At 42.7% G+C, this 13,974-nt stretch overlaps 1 protein-coding gene across 1 annotated transcript; it reads left to right on the top strand.

Annotated features, from left to right (window-relative positions):
• The first annotated feature begins 5,723 nt into the window (after positions 1 to 5,723).
• On the top strand, positions 5,724 to 12,351 carry lrrc8da (leucine rich repeat containing 8 VRAC subunit Da). Its single transcript, XM_085804326.1, has 2 exons — positions 5,724 to 6,004; positions 8,750 to 12,351. Coding segments are annotated over exons 1-2 (2,565 nt in total). The 5' UTR covers positions 5,724 to 6,003; the 3' UTR covers positions 11,314 to 12,351.
• Positions 12,352 to 13,974: the final 1,623 nt, after the last annotated feature.

Below are 13,974 nucleotides of genomic sequence, written 5' to 3'. Positions count from 1 at the left end.
GTCCAACCCCAACCTGGAGAAGTGGATTGCACTTTGTCAGACCTTCAGACCTTCAGACCTGTCCAACTAGGGTTGGGTGGCCAACCAGGGTCTTAGAGCCCAAATTTTTTACTGTCATAATGCAAAGAGCCACAGTATATGGGGGGTTAGGGGTGCATATACCTGCAAAGCCAGAGGGCGTGAAAAAGGTGAGTAGCTAAACCCCTGTAGGGGGGTCTGGGGGCATCCTCCCCAGACAACTTTTGTGATTTTAAAATGTGAGTGAAGCATTTTGGTGTACTCTGAGAGGGGGCGGTTCTACTATGGTCAAGATTTACAAAACTGAAAGGTAGTCTTATGAATACTAAAAACAAAAAAGAACAGAACATTTTAGAAAAGAACAGTGTCCCTTTTTTGGCGGATTTTTGTGCTACTGCAGATAATTTTGTCAACTTGTAATATACACATTTTTGGAGTATATTAAAATGTGCTTTCTCAACTTCTAAAATTTGGATTTGAGGGGGCAAGACATTTATTTGAGGGGGCCCTGCCCCCTCTTGCCCCTGCGTAGAGCCGGCCCTGACCAGATAGGCTAGCTACAATAACAATTTAATAACCGGAAAATAAATATCACTGTCTGACAATGTACTGAACAGATGTGTAATTGTGAGTCAGTGTGATATCATGGGAAAGTTCCTGGAACAAACTCTGTGATGACATGACAATAACATGGAAAATAAAAATGAAAATGTTTTGAAGTTTGAATGGAGACATGGTCCGCAGACTGGCTCTAAACCAGATAGATCAAATAAATTCCCATGGAAATTATTAGTAAATGACAATCCTGTAAAACACCCATCCCAGCAAGCTGAGTAACAAAAGTATATAATTGCAGTAGGCTACTTAGAAAATACAAACCTTCTTAATGTAGCCTACAGTGTGTATAACTGGCTAACCTATAAAAATAAGTTAAACAAATGGTCACAGCAACCCTGTGTGCTGGAACAGAGAGTCTGTAAACTGTACACATTTGCACCCTTACAAGCCTACTGATAAAAAAAAAAGGCCTGTACTATTGCTGTCTGCCTGTGCCAGCCTGTGTCTCAGTCAGTACCAGTCTGTGACTGCACTGCTCCTCAGCACCATATTTTCCAAGTGTGTGAAGGAAACCACACAGATCCACAAAGAGTCGCTTGATTTGGTCAAGTTTTGAAGTAGGCTACTAACACAATAACATGTTGTGTATATGTAAATATAGGCTGAACTTATCTTCTTGCTATGTGATAACACAAATTACTTCTTTAACCTTTACAAAATATTACATACTTTTTTTTGGGAAACTGCAGTTAACAATGATGAGTGTAATGTATTATCATCACTTCAACAGTGTCAGTAAGAAATACCAGTGTGTCAAAACAACAGCAGGTGGCGCTAAATAAAAGAGAGTGCAAGGACTGGAAAAGAGCCAAGTTGCACTGGGTCAGCAGAATAGTGATTGTTCCATGATGATGATTACAGTGATTAGTTTTAATTGACACAGTTATCCATCTCGGAGTCCCCTTTATTTGAACAGTGGAAGAACAGAGCAAGCCTGCCGCAGAGCACAGTCCCATCTTGCTGAGAACAAATCTGGGCTGAGAAATTTCATCTGACATCTGGCAAGTTCTGGCAGCTCATAGTGAGTGGATGTCCGAGTCCAAACAGCCTCGATGTGGGAAAGCCACATCAAGGCTGCTCTCTTTAATGCTTGCTCTCTGATAGTGAAAAACCTGTGTGTCTGACTCTGACTGTGGAAATTAAACTTGCATAAACAGTTGCAGGTCATAGCACACCACAGGTACACAGAATGCAAACAAGCATGTATTTCAGGCCACGTTTCTTTCTCTCTAACACACACATGCAAATTCACACATGGTCCGAACTGTCCTCAACTCCTCGGGGGCTGTTTGTTCTTTATTTCCTGGCTGCACCACCATCACATCACATCACATCACGTCACATCATCGTGATTGATGACTCTTGTTTGTGTCTATGTCTCTTGCCTATTGTTTATGTGAAGTAATAACAAAGGATCAACACTCGAGCAAACCGGCTGCATGCGGGCGCCTGGAGTGATGCATGTAATTCGACTCACACAGGCACACATCTCAATCCCAAGACCTCCCCACTACATGGCCGACACTAACCCCAACATAATCCTGAATTTCCTACCCCACTGCGTGTGGGTAAGCCCTCTGTGTTTAATGTGCACAGAGTTCATTCATTACCATAGAAACAGATTTATTTGTGTGGGTTTGTTTTTGGTTTGTGGCTTTGTGTTCATTTTTTCTTCCTCTGCACAAAGTCATCACAGGTGCATGTATCTGATGTACAGTTTAACCACTGTTTTTTGTTTACAAGAGTATCAATGACAAATCAGAGAGGGAGATCCATAGTGAATAATTTATACCTCGGGGCAAATTCTCGACACACTGAACTGGTTGCCGGGGGGATTACAGAGTCCACAGCCGCTGGCCCCTTTACCTCCGCACACAGGAAACCTCATACTGCCCAACCACTGTGCCCACTGCAACCCAGTACGATAACACACCATTACAACACCTTTACACCCATACTCTCACCGCACCAACCACAGCCCAAATCAGACACACGTTTGACACAGATAAGACATTTTATTGAACAGTCAGTGTGTTTATAATAGGTCTGTGTACTAATTTATATCATACAAACAACTTTTCACAAATGTCTTAGCAACAAATTATGGAAGGAATTATTTAAAAAAGGTCAGAGTCAGAGGGTTTACACAGAGTTATCAAAGACTTGCCTCACTTTCACTCACTATCACTCTGTCCATTATGTCTTTGTTTGGATTTGTTCAGGCGAACTATAAACTTGACAATCACCATATTGAGTCACTCAACTCTCAACAAGCTCGATTGCTCTGTGAGAGAACAGGATGTGAGGCAGTCTGATATACTGTGTGTATTTTATCTGGTTTCTGCAGAGCCCCATAAAAAGACTAAATTAATCATTAGTGTAATTAGTCTGCATGTGTTTTTGTACGGTCACGCACCACCTCGACATCTGATCTAGTAATCTAGCAGGCTATAACGCTACACGCCCCAGTGGCTGCTTTTCTTTCTTTCTTTTTTTTCTTACTTTCAAAGTACACGGGTAAGCGTGAGTGAGAACAGAGTGCCAACAGCCAGCAGCCCAGGACCGGTTGAAACCTGTATTGGTTGCAAGTGAAAAGACACTTCCTCCACCCAGTGCATCATCAACCAAATCCAGAATGAGCTGGAAGTGATGCACGAGTTCAGCAGGGTCCTATTGACTGTTGAGTTTGTCATTACCAATAATACATATAGACAGAATAGTATGTAGATAGATAGCAGCATAGTGTATAAATAATGAAGTGTTATCAATTCATGAGTTAATTACGTTGAACTGTAGCGTGTGGCAGGATGTCAAAAACGTGTCATATAGACAAAAAGCACATGTAAGTCCAGATCTTAATTAGTCAGCAAAGTTATTTCAGCCACCAGCAAGACACATTTTGTGGTGTCTGAGACTGAAACAAAGAAGGGGAAGCTGGTGGTGCGTTCAAGGACCCTTGGAAAGATGGTAGAAAAGCGGGCTGAGTTTTCAGTTGGTTTTTCTATAGAGGCTCGTCTTCCGTCTGTAATACAGCTGATTTGTATTTTATTTGCTGGATATTTACAGAATTTATCATAGATATTACTGTGTTTGCTATGTAATCTACAAAAATAAACAGGCCTTTTTTTTTTACAAGAGACATTTGACCTCTCACAGTAGGAAAAGCACAGGTTTTAGTAGAATAACATTAGTGGTGGTCAGTCTGCACAATAGCATGAACCCGAAACTGAGGCAAGTAAAGGGAATTAGGCCTATATTATTTCATTATTCACACCTGCGCTTATTCAATTTGAGACATGTGAAAAAGTCCCTGGACAAAGTGGTTACATAGGCTTGACCATAGGCTCCTGCAAACCTTTTGTAGGGGAGACCGGGGATGGTTGTAACAGCATCACTTTCACCAATAATTAGAGTTAAATAATAATAGGATAACATTAGAGTTATGTGATCAATATCATGTGCACCCACTCACTCCCTGACATTGCATGTGAATTTGCATGGCTGTTTGAAGAAGTGTGTCGGTTTTACAGCCATTTTCTTAGGTAAGAAACAAATCTTTTGGACCAAGTCAAAATTTTTGATGAGTATCGATACCATTCACATCTGAATTAGGTAACTTGTACAAGATGAAATAACAGATTTTTAGGTAAAATTTGAGTAATTTCACCAATGTTTATTTCAAACCACCATGCTGGTACAGCTGGTCAAACAATGGCTGACAGGGGTAGCTGGTTGTAGTTTTATTAAGTGTCAACCATCTTTCCTGGAATTTTACATGGGTCATTAGTTGCTTCTGACCTCCTGTTGAAGGTTTACATTCATAGGGCATACATGTACACCATTCATTTGGTATTATCATAAGATGTTTTTTAAGACAACTTTCTAATGTTAGGATACACACCACTATGTTCTTCATTTAGCCGTCAGTGATGAGTTCTTTTTGTTCATACTAAATCACAGGAAGATGCTTTAGTGTTGGAACATGAACAATAAACTTAGATGCATATTTTGTTGTGTGGTCTCAGTTTTTAATTTCAGTGTTACAATTTACCCCAGGTTGTAGTGGCACTCCTTACTTTTTACATCAATAGTGAATTCTGTGAGTTTAAGAAGTTGAAGGCATTGCTATTTTTACTGGACAAATGAGGGACTCTGTGTCAAAATTTGAGAGCCATACACTCACTGCAAATTATAGGAACTGGGACTAAAAAGTGTTGAATTTCTATTGAAACAATTAAGGACCCAACCCAGTGACCTTATCCTAGTCCTAACAAGCTCAAGAGTCACCTCAAGTGTTATTGTTTGATCTATTCCTACTACAGACAATGGGGAACATCTAGGGAATATAGGAAAGACCCTATGAAGAACATTCACTATATCAGGAATTTTTAAAACTGAAAGGACAAACTTGCTGGCGTAGTGGTGCATATTGTTCATGCCGTGGTTAGGCAACACCAGCTTTTATTAAAGTAACGTCTCTGCTCACCTGGTGACCAGAAGTCCAATGTTCACTCTTTGGGCCCTGTTCTTAAATGTGGTCTCCACCAGCTCCTTCAGCTGCTTAGTTCACCAGCTGCTCCTTCACTGGGTAACTTTGAGGTTTGCTAATGGGCATGTATACAGCGGGGTGCTAGAGCGATTTCTTCTAATTATTTTTCCTCTTATTTTTAGCTGTAAACAGCTGACACGTGTTGCTAAAAAAGGACACCACAAAGTTGCTGCCTGACAGGCAGCTGAACAATGAGCTGGAGCCGGGAGCTGCTGTCCATTGATAACTTTCTTCAGGTTCATGCCTGCGAGAAAACCTCCCACCATTAACGTGACCGTAACATTGTTATCACATCACCATTTGATACACTGAAGGGGTAAAACATCGATGATTAAACGGAAACTTTCGCTTCTACAAAGCCCAGCCGCCGGTCGGTGAAGCTTGTTTTCCCCCACGCGCCGTGAACGCCGCATCAGATAAGCTCGCAGGCGGTGTCTTCGGGAACTTGCCGTAATGTCATCCTCCAATGAGAAGCGCCCATAACACCCACAACAGCGGTCTGCACGGCTCCATGTTGGATCTACCTTTTCTTAGACGTGTATTGCGCCGGAGGTCTGCCTCGCGCATATTGTCCGACGGACGGCCAGCCCCGGTCCGCGAGCTCAGGTATGAGTCAGGTATGAGGGATGTGAACCGACGGACCGCGCTGCTGTCACGAGCAAATGTTCTCCAGAGCTTTGTTCCGCACAACCGGCGTCATTCCCGCAGTTTTTTAACGGGGCTGAGAAATTAGGTTAGAGGCGCACCTGAAGAAGGGAGCGAAAAGTGGCATGCAGGCTGAGGAAGGAATAATTGGATTGAGTTAACACCACACGGACAGTAAGTGTATTTCTCTTACTATATTTTACATAATTTATCCAAAAACATGGTGATAATCAATAAGTTTGTCTCTTCCCGCGTGGCAGGGGCAGGTCATTATTTCCAGAAGAAGAATAAGCTGGTTACCTGGTGTGAATGTTTAACGCCGGGGACACATGACAATTCAATTTCACATGTTTCAACAGGTCACCTGACCCAGCACGCCAACAGATAACTTAGCCTACTGCGCAAGAGCCCCTCACGTGAGGAGAGCAGCCCGGCTGTAGAAACGTGATGTTATTCTGTCTCTGTGTGTGTGTATCTGGAGGAATAGTCAGCCTCAATAAAAACATGCACAGGCCTACATGTTTCCCACATGGTCAGACTGCGACCCATTTCCTCGCTGTCTGGGGCCCATGTGTGTTGGCATCGGAGCTCATGGCTCCAAGTTAGTTTGCAACAAACTGTCTCACTGTGCGTCACCCGTTTAAACTTTAAACATACCATTTATCGTAATTAAGGTGGACTTAAAATGCAGCACAGTGGCTTTCATGACGCTGTGGAGTTCATCATTATCTCTGAGTCAGTCCCCACAGCCGGAGGAGGGGGACTCCCCACCGCCCTGACTGTACCCAGCCTGTGGCACTGGGGCCCGCCCTTCCTGGGGGCCCTCAGGCACTAAGATTTTTTTTCTTTATAAACCACCACTATCAACACAGAATTTGCACTGCTGATCTCGCTACATAGATCATCAGGTATCATACTTTACCCAGACATAGTGTAAACATACATTTATGATCAACATTTACCTCCCTTTTTAGTTTGATTTGACTCCCTGGCTGTGATGTAAACATCATGATGCACAGCTGGAGGTATGACAGAAGTAAAATATATTACAACTGAAGCCTCCAGGAGGCGCAACGATTTCAAACTCATGACCCGAGGAGGAGCAATACATTCAGCACTGCCTAATCAAATTTAGCCTGTATAGACTGTGTGGGCCCCGTGCATGGCAGACAATCTGACACGCCACAGCAAGGAAAGGCACAGGTGTTACTAAGAACATTAGCAGTGGCTCAGTTCTCTTCAGGTGTCCCAGTAAGCCATGGCAGTGTGACAGTGACGCTGAGTCAGCCCGTTACAACACCAGGATCCTGACACTGAAGCAGCCACATGGAGTTAAGGCTATTTTATAATTTTAACCTTTCCACCCGTGCTTTTCCCGCTGTGACGTGTGAGATGTCTTCATCAAAATAGGCCTGTTTTGGACTTTACCAGCATGATGAGAAAACATGAATATACAGTATGCTGCTGTATAAATGTGACCGTAACACAACTTATAGGTTGCAGTATCACATCTATACACATTTGCCGTTATATGCTATATAGATCTGACTATGTGGGAGAAGATAAGAAGTTCCTCAGAATAAGATGTTTACTAGGCTATATAAGAATTCTTAAAAACCAACAAGATCAAAAACTAAATGCATTGCCCAGCCTTTGATGTGGTCATCCATGTTTGTGTCAGGAAGTGTGTGCCCACACATATGATTAGCTTGTTTGGAGGCAGATGAATCAGATGAATGGTGAGCTGAAACTTTACTCATCTGATATGAAACACTTGCGATAAAGTATCAAAACACTGAGACTGCTACACATTCAACCGTAAACCCATATCTTCTTCTGTCCCTGTTATTCATGTGTCAACCACAGTTTGAATGACTGAAACATTTAATGTGATCATCAAAATAAACTAAAACTAAAAAGTTTCTCTTTTTTAAACACAGGAGCCAAACTAAACATACTTTTTCACTTATTTCACAATTTCTGAAACACTATGTTTTTGGATTACAGATGAAGGAACGGGTCTTTTATTTATTTATTCATTCTTAAATAAAACTCCCGGATTTAACATGTTGATCATGGGGTTAGGAGCAGGAAACAGAAAAGGGACAACAGAGGCAGTCCAGATGCAGATGTGCCACATTTTCTAAATAAGGGGAAAAAAGCAGTTTACAGTGATTCACTAAATGAACATGTGTGTCCCAAATATCTCAGTGAGTCAGAACAGTTGATGTCCTTATGAGTACATCAAGGGACAAAGCACTGTTCCAGTAACCACAAGCTCTTACAAGTCACAATTAAACACAATCTTGGCTCTGGGCGTAGACGCAATTAAAATGTTTCTGAATGAAGCCGGACTGAAAAATGAGAGGAGGTGAGAGCTGACTTTAGCGCCAAGACAAGACGATGTAGCAGCGTCACACACAGCCGAGTCTTCACAGTTACACATTCACACCTTGTAGAGCTATGGGGTTGAACGTCTTTGTCTAGTACAACGTGTCTCTCCACTTTTAACGTCCCGGTGTAGGTTTGTGTGCTATAGAGACTGGCATTAGATGGTGCTTTGAAAGATTACTAATGACAATAGACCACAGTGATGGCCACAGTCAGAAAGGATTGTCTAAACGTTGGTAATCTCAATGGAGGACTTTCGCAACCATTTAAAGTAAGGCTGCCACTAGCAATTATAATTATGGATCCGTTTGTGAGTGACCTTTTCTATTACTCCTTTGTTCTATAAAATCACAGATAGAGATTCAAACCCAATTTGCTTTTTTTTTTTCCAGCCAGCTCTGTGAAACCCAGATGTATTCCATTTACAGCACAAAATAATTTTACTGGAGTGGTTAAATACATTGTTTTGCATGTGAATGTAATATTTGGTTCTTAGTATATTAAGTGACTCTCCTCCATGTGTTACAGTGATGTTCACACTGACTGAGGTTGCATCCTTGAACGACATCCAGCCAACGTACCGCATCCTAAAGCCATGGTGGGATGTCTTCATGGACTACCTGGGGCTGGTCATGCTCATGCTGGCCATTTTCGCCATGACCATGCAGATCACCAAGGACCAGGTGGCCTGCCTTCCTTGTCTGGAGGACTCAGAGGAGGCCTCAGGACCTAAACCTGACTCGTTCCCCAAGCAGAGCGCACACCAAGGAGCCTCATCTGGAGCCACCGGGGCCCCTGTGCTAGCCACAGTCCCGTTTGCCACCAAGGACTTACCAGATGACGCTGTGCATGAGATCCACGTCACGCACCAACACACTGTGGTGTCGGATAAATATGCCAATCAACCTCAGCCAACGGGTGTCAAGACCAATCTGGACTATCAACAATATATCTTTATCAACCAAATATGTTACCATGTTGCCTTGCCCTGGTACTCCAAGTACTTTCCATACCTCACGCTTATACACACACTTGTTCTCATGGTCAGTAGCAATTTCTGGTTCAAATACCCCAAAACGAGTTCAAAGATTGAGCATTTTGTCTCCATCCTGGGCAGATGTTTTGAGTCTCCCTGGACTACGAAGGCATTGTCCGAAACGGCTTGCGAGGACTCTGAGGAGAACAAGCAGAGGTTCACCGGCGGTACCTCCTCAGTACCAAAGCAGGTATCTTTAGAGGGGAAGGAGGATGGGACGGGGGTCAACTCGTCCACTCCCATGCTTGGGGTGAAATTTTCTGCAGATAAACCCATCGCAGAGGTCCCAAGTAGTATGACAATCCTGGACAAAAAAGATGGGGAGCAGGCTAAAGCCTTATTTGAGAAAGTGAGAAAATTCAGAGCTCATGTGGAGGACAGTGATTTCATCTACAAGCTCTACGTAGCACAAACCGTTGTCAAAACTGTCAAGTTCATTTTGATTCTTTCCTACACTTCGACCTTCATGGCCAAGATTCAGTTTAAGCACAACTGTGAACCCGATGTGAAGCAGCTCACAGGATACAGACAGTTCTTCTGTACACACAACATGGCGTTCATGCTGAACAAGCTGCTTATTAGCTACATGGCTTTGATTTTGATCTATGGGATGGCGTGCTTGTACTCTCTCTTCTGGGTGTTTCGTCGACCTCTGAAGGAGTACTCTTTTGAAAAGGTCAGGGAAGAGAGCAGCTTCAGCGACATTCCTGACGTCAAAAATGACTTTGCATTCCTCTTACACATGGTTGACCAATATGACCAACTCTACTCCAAGCGCTTTGGTGTATTCTTGTCCGAGGTCAGTGAAAACAAGCTGAGGGAGATAAGCCTCAATCATGAGTGGACCTTTGAAAAACTGAGGCAGCTTGTGATCCGTAACGCACAGGACCAGCAGGAGCTGCACCTTTTCATGCTCTCTGGACTTCCCAACGCCGTGTTCGACCTCACAGACCTGGAGGTGCTCAAACTGGAGCTGATTCCCGAAGTGAGGTTTTCGGCAAAGGTCTCCCAAATGACCAGCCTGCAGGAGCTGCACCTCTGTCACTGTCCCGCCAAAGTAGAACAGACGGGTTTTGCTTTCCTCCGCGACCATCTCCGCTGTCTTCATGTCAAGTTCACTGATGTAGCTGAGATCCCAGCTTGGGTGTACTTGCTAAGGAGTTTGAGGGAGCTTAACCTAATCGGCAACTTGAGCTCAGAAAACAACAAGATGATCGGTCTTGAGTCCATGCGAGATTTGAGGCATTTAAAGACATTGTGCCTGAAGAGCAACCTCACTAAAATGCCCACAAACATCACAGAGCTTTCACAACACTTGATTAAACTGGTTGTGCACAACGATGGTACAAAACTGCTGGTACTTAATAGTTTGAAAAAGATGACGAGTCTCATTGAGTTGGAGCTGTACAGCTGCGAACTGGAGAGGATTCCCCATGCTATTTTCAGCCTGACCAACTTACAGGAGCTCGACCTGAAATCAAACAACATCCGAACCATAGAGGAGATCATCAGCTTCCAGCACCTCAAGAGGCTGACGTGCCTTAAACTGTGGCACAACAAAATAATCACCATCCCCTCCTCCATCGGCCAGGTCAAGTCTCTGGAGTCTCTCCACCTCTCGCACAATAAACTGGAGTCCCTGCCTCCAGCCTTGTTCACTCTACCTAAGCTGCGGCATCTGGATGTGAGCCACAACTCCATCACAGTGCTCCCTCCAGATGTTGGCCTCCTCCACAACCTCCAGCACTTAGCCATCAACTCCAACAAGCTGGAGGTGCTGCCCAAGCCCCTGTTCAGATGCACCAAGCTGAAGGCGCTGTGTCTGGGGAACAACGCCCTGACTGTGCTGCCAGAGACCGTGGGTCAACTGGTCCAGCTCACCCAGCTGGAGCTGAGAGGGAACTGTCTGGACAGACTGCCCGCCCTGCTCGGAAACTGCCGGCTGCTGCGCAAAAATTGCCTGGTCGTGGAGGACCATCTCTTTGACACCTTGCCTGTGGAGGTCAAGGAGAGCATGAGCCGAGAGACCAACGTGTCCTTTACGAGTGGCTTATAGCACAAAAACCACAACGCTGACAGGCCTACAGCTCTGGTGGTTCATAACATGCCTGTGTAACGAATGGAAAAGACCTTTTTATTATTCTAAAATCCATAAAAATGAATGCATTTTCTTGATTATTTTAATTGGTTTGAATAGTTGCTTTTGTATTAAAACAACACAGATTGCTTATTGTTGTTGGGTATGTATCTAATTCAACAGTTTGTTTTGTCCTTTTAGCTTTTTCATAGCTTTAATATAAGATTAGAAATTTAGCTTCTCTATAGACCAAAACTGCTCCAATGACACAGTATGTAGATTTATTGTTATTGTTTTAGGTACTCAGGTATAATTGTTACCATGGGGAACAATCTTTACTTGCCTTAACTGCTGCTATTTTTTTACAGTGTGGACTTTCACAAACCTAAGGCCAAATATGAATATTTCACATTTCACATTTTCTTGTCACTTTTTCAAACGGACATTATCCACAGAACAAGTTCTATATGTTATGGAAGCAGACACAATGCAATGCTCCTGTTTTGGTTGTATTTAATTTTTATTGAAATCATGTAAACTTTATTTCCTTGATGTCTTGTAGCTAAGAATGAGTGTAGAGTAGTACAACTCCAGAGGAGACTACGCACCAATAATGAACCTTTACCTTCCTGTTGTAGAGATTGTACACTAAGGCCTATAGTAATTTGTTTGCACATTGAAAACCCAATGATTTAAAGATCGGCGAATGTTCTTTGTGATAACATGTTCTTAGACCATGGCGAACTGATAAAAGGGAAATCTGTTGACTGTCTTTTTTATTTTTGAATCACGCTTTGAAATTTGAAATGTGTGATTATTACACTGACCACAGGTGAGACTGATTATCCTACATGTCACAGTCATGTAATGATGATAAACATGTCTGCCTTCTTTCTTCTCTCTGTGTTTCTATGTAGGCCTGAATATGTGTGTTTCTGGGAGCTACTGTACCACTTCAGTGACCCTAAGCTCAACGTTCACAACTTTATGGCACAATAAAATGAGATTTTAGATGAATATCTAATCATTATTCATCCACCGCAAGTACACTCTACTGCTGAAATACACATACTTGTCGTTGAATAATAATAATAGCTTTATTTGAAGTTGACTTTATTTGAAGTTTGAAGTTGAGAAAACACATTTCTGGGGAATCAAAGGTAATTCAAACATACAAAAAGTGTTAAATAGAAAATCCCATATATTAAAAAAAAAAAAATACAAATATATTTTTTATTGAGTATAACATGTCAAAGTCCATTCACATTGCAGTTAACCATGTCATTTGCATTTCTTTCCAGATGCACTGACTACTTACACTAAAATCTGAGTGCATTTAATTCATTATGTTTCATGTCAGCGGCTCTGTCTTAGTAGTTATTGCGATGCAGGAGTTACATAAACCACTAAACGTATGCACACCTACAAAGGCAGACAGGTGCGTAGGAGAAGACCAGCACGGTCAAACAATAGGGCGTTGTGCTTTCATTAAAACTACAATGCAAGTTAAGACAGTGTGCGGGAGCCTCTTTTGATCCCAATGCAGTTACAACAATGTTATTGCCTACACATGTTTGATAAGGCTACACTCCATGATAGTTTCACTCCAAACTTTACCCCTGCAAAAAAAAAAGAGAGAGAGAGAGAGAGAGCTTTTGTTTATGTCCCCTCGGGAGTTTTTTTTTGTGACTGAGGTAACAGTGACCTCAACTGTTCACAGTGAATAGGATCAGGATGCCAAAATGCCAGTTCTACAAGGAAACAAGTAAAACTTAACCCAGTCCATTACGTGTTTCCAGTTGCTGTCAGTTCCAGTTCGTCTTGACGTCACACGTGCTCCTCCGGTTTTGTGAGGATTAACCCACATGATCTATAATCTTTTTCACCAGATGTCTAATGTTACCATGACGAGGATAGATGTCTGGAGTTCATTCATCCATATGATCCAGCAGAAGATATTTCTTAATTTATGGTTCCCATCAGACCAGTCATTTGCTAGGGAAGTTATAAACCACTGGCATTGTTGGTGTGAGTGAGTCCTGTTGAGGAGGAACAATACCTTCACTGTTCCTGTGTGCGTCTTGGCCAGGTCATAGAGGTCACGCGTGCTATCCGTGTGTGTGTAGCCCTCTGTTCAACTCTAATTGACAGTCTTGCAGAAATATTCAGAACTTTTTCCAAGAGTTTACATCACATTGTGCTTGTCCTTGAGATGTCCTACATCGGCTCTAAACGCGTCGGCACGTACTACAGCTTCACATATTCACTTTGTTTGGACTGTCTCACCTGTCAGCAGATGCTCGCTCATGCCTGCTGCGTTTGTTAGGTTGCACCTTAAGCATTCAGGTGTGTGCTGTTATTAAGCTTTATTCTTTCAGTCTATTTATAGATTTAAACTTGAATGTGTCCCTGTAATGCCTCTGTGCCAGGGACAGCCAGGACTGTGTTGTTTTCGCAGCCCGTGTTGGGGTTGTGTGTCCCACTCTGATGAGCTGAACTGAAAAGATTTCGGTGGGCAGAGGTAAAAGTACTCGCAAGTTGTGAATGCAACATGTCGTCACATCTCGCACAAACATTCACCTGGACTCAAGGGTGAACTGATAAGAATTTGAAGGGCAAAGGTCATCATGCACATAACAC

This window comes from Trachurus japonicus, chromosome 17 (assembly GCF_045865225.1).
Source record: "Trachurus japonicus isolate A0001 chromosome 17, Traja_1.0".
NCBI classification, from domain to species: Eukaryota; Metazoa; Chordata; class Actinopteri; order Carangiformes; family Carangidae; genus Trachurus; species Trachurus japonicus.
The sequence above is the reverse complement of the archived record's forward strand: the minus strand, read 5'-3'. Positions and strand labels throughout refer to the sequence as shown.